The sequence below is a fragment of the Spermophilus citellus genome (genome assembly GCF_964194105.1).
Source record: "Spermophilus citellus genome assembly, chromosome: X".
Lineage (NCBI taxonomy): Eukaryota > Metazoa > Chordata > Mammalia > Rodentia > Sciuridae > Spermophilus > Spermophilus citellus.
Window position 1 is genome coordinate 20,583,709 of NC_138190.1, and position 3,300 is coordinate 20,587,008.

The window sequence follows — 3,300 nt, forward strand, 5'->3', positions numbered from 1 at the left end:
TAACTCTCAGTTGTGGAACCTCTGACAGGAATGTAGGATGAGAATGTCCTTTACTTCTTCCTTTGGGGTCTCAGGGGCATGTTGGCTTTTGGGGTTGAAGTATCAACTTGAGAGCAGCAAAAGAGAGAGGCCCAGGACTTGCCAACAGTTGATGTTGAATGGGATGACTTCCCACACCTCAAAACAGAGCCTCCACTACCACTCCAGTACACCCTGGTAGGGACAGTCTGTAGCCTAAGACTCACTGTGCCTTCCAGGAGACAGGTTGATTAGACTATGAGCATTGTGGGTTCCTAAAGCAATGCTCTCCCAGAAACCTGCAGAAGTGGCCTTTGTTAAAGCCAGGGGGGTAAATCCCTGCTGAAAGTGCTCTTACAATTTCATTTTCCCTCCTCCAGGTGCTTGCACCACCACTCATCCTGCCCATACTCCTTCTATTGTCCCTAATCTGATTCATCATGCCTCGAGGTCTGAAGAATAAATTCCCTGCCCGTGAGAAACGCCAGCAGGCTCAAAGTGATCCTCAGGATTTTGAGGATTTTGAAGCAGCAGCAGCAGCAGCAGCAGCAACAACAACAGCAGAAGGGTTCTCTTCTACTCTCCACAATCCACCTGGTACTGAGTCATGGAGCAGTCCCCAGGATCCTGAGAAAGCACAATCTACCACCACTGCTTCTGCAGGTGTTTCTTGCACTACATCTGATAAAGTTTCTAATAGCCAAAAGGAGGAAGGGAAAAGCACTTCTGAGGCCACACTCTCCACTGATGATTCCTGTGAAGATCCTCTAACTGGAAACGTTGGGTTGTTGGAGCAGTTCCTCCTCTACAAGTATGAAATGAAGCAGCGTATTACTAAGGAAGATATGCTGAAAGTTGTCAACCAGAAGTACAAAAATGAGTTTGCTGAAATCTTCAAGAGAGCCTGTGAGCATCTTGCAGATGTCTTTGCAGTTGATGTGAGGGAAGTTGACTCAACCAATCACTCATACAACCTTGTCAGCAAGCTGAAACTCCCCAACAATGGGAGGATTCGTGCTGGCAGGGGATTACCCAAGGCCGGTCTCCTGATGAATGTCCTGGGTATGATCTTCATGAAGGGCGACTGCGCCTCTGAGGAAGACATCTGGAGATTCCTGAAGATGATGCATGTATATCCTGGGAAGAAGCATTTCATTTATGGAGAGCCCAAGAAGCTCATCACCAAAGATTTGGTGAGGCTAAAATACCTGGTGTACCGGCAGGTGGTCAACAGTGATCCTCCACGCCATGAATTCCTGTGGGGTCCCCGAGCTCATGCTGAAACCAGCAAGATGCAAGTCTTGGAGTTTTTGGCTAAGATTAATGAGACCGCTCCTAGTTTCTTCCCAACTCTTTATGAAGAGGCTTTGAAAGATGAGAAAGAAAGATCCCAAACCACGGATGCAACCAAGCCTAAAACTACTGCCAAAGCTAGTGAAGTTCCCAAGGCCTCATGTCCAGCAGCTTCTCTCACACCTGTTGAAGTTTGAGTCATTTTCATCATCCAGATAATAAAAATATGACATCACAATAAGGGTTTTCTTGAAAATATAAGTGGGCTAACAGACTGCAGGAAAAAAAAAACTAAAACCTCATCAATCCTGGTGTTGTCTAATTGTTTTTGTCTTTTGTTTTATGGAGTTAAATGTTCTGAACTTTCCTTGGCTTATTCAAAAATGTAGAAGAAATTAAATCTTTTAAAAAATAGTCTATGTTTCTTGACTCATTCGCCAAAATTAATTGAACATATGCTGTTTGGAAGTCTCTGTGGTAGAATGGGATACTGAAATGAAGCAGACTCAGCCTCTACTTGTAGAATTTTTTTTGAGCCTACAAGCTGTAATCATACAAGAAAGTTGCTGAACTGCCCTATATAACTTAGAGGTAAAGTAAAAAGAATGAGTGTGGATGAAAGTATTCCTTATGAGAGCAATTAAGTGGAAATTTCATGAGCAAGGCAGTTTGGGGCTTTAGGAAACTGTGAGTCCTCAGTGGGATATAAATTTTATTTAAGATGGGTGTTAGGTTAGTTGAAGCTGTGAAAGTGGTGAGTAAATTCCATGCTCTCAGATGGTATACTTCAAAGTTAAGAGGCAAAGTCCTGTAACTCTGCTTGGGCTGCCATAACAAAATACTATAGACTGGAAACTTAAACAAAACACACATATTTCCCACAATTCTTGAGCCTGGGAGCTCCAAATTCAAGGTGCCAGCCTATTTGGATCCTGGTAATGGTACACTTCCTGGCTTGAAAGCAGCCACTATCTTGCTGTGGCCTCACATAGAAGAGAGAGAAACCTAGTCTCTTTCCCTCTTGTTATAAGGACAATAATCCCAACATAGGTGCCCACCCTCATAATATCATCTAAACTTAATTATTTTACCAAAGCACTACCTTCAAATATTATTGCATTGGAATAGATGCTTTAGTATAAGAATTTGGACAGGCATTGGCACAAAAACATTCAGTCTATAATATAAAATTGCCCAATAATTTGCTTTGGGATTGTGGGTAAACAAGAGTCAAATCTTCACCTAAGCAAGCAAGAAACTCCCTGAACTGTTTTCAGTGCTGATGAACACAAGTTTGTGAACTGGGTATGCACATTTTCTCTCAAGAATTTCTGAGAAATAAGGGTAATAATTCCTTGAGGTAAGATGTACAGGAGCCACTATGTTGGCACCTTTTGCCTTGAACTGGAAGAGCTAGATCCTATTGTATTAAAAGGCCATTTTAATTAGGTTATTTTGAGTATAGTTTAACAAATTTTAAGTGAGGAATAAATTTTGCTAAGAGTATAATGAATGTAAATAGAAATGGTTTATATTGGCACTTGGGAGGGAAGTACTTGTTCCTTGATACTAATTCTAGGAGCCTAAGTTACAAACAGTTGGAGGAGACAAACTTACACTAAAATAAGTGCTCTCACAGGACAAATTTACAATTTTACTTCCTAGGGAGATTTTTTAGCTTATTCAGTCTCCTTTGTATAGGAGTATCCCATATTCTCTGACATCTGGATTTTTTAAAAATGTTCATAATGTGGTGGGTGGTTTCATCTGGGATACAAAGAGATGCTATCCTTTAAATATTGGGCAATACTTTCAAGTAATCTTGCCATGTATTCTATGTGTAGTTCATACACTTCTACAAAATAGGGCTTACCAATTTAAATTGGCAGATGATGAACTTGCATTTTCTCAAGTTCACAAAACTGGCAGGTAGTAAAGCTGGGCTATGCTCCTAATCTGAATTTGTCTAGACCTCATACTATTCCTCCA

At 41.1% G+C, this 3,300-nt stretch overlaps 1 protein-coding gene across 1 annotated transcript; it reads left to right on the forward strand.

Moving 5' to 3' along the window:
• Positions 1–458: 458 nt before the first annotated feature.
• On the forward strand, positions 459–1,508 carry LOC308638988 (melanoma-associated antigen B5-like; the record flags this gene model as incomplete). The annotated part of the gene is made up of 1 exon (XM_081276909.1): positions 459–1,508. One exon carries the CDS (start codon positions 459–461, stop codon positions 1,506–1,508), a length of 1,050 nt encoding a protein of 349 aa, XP_081133035.1.
• Between the last annotated feature and the right edge of the window lie 1,792 nt (positions 1,509–3,300).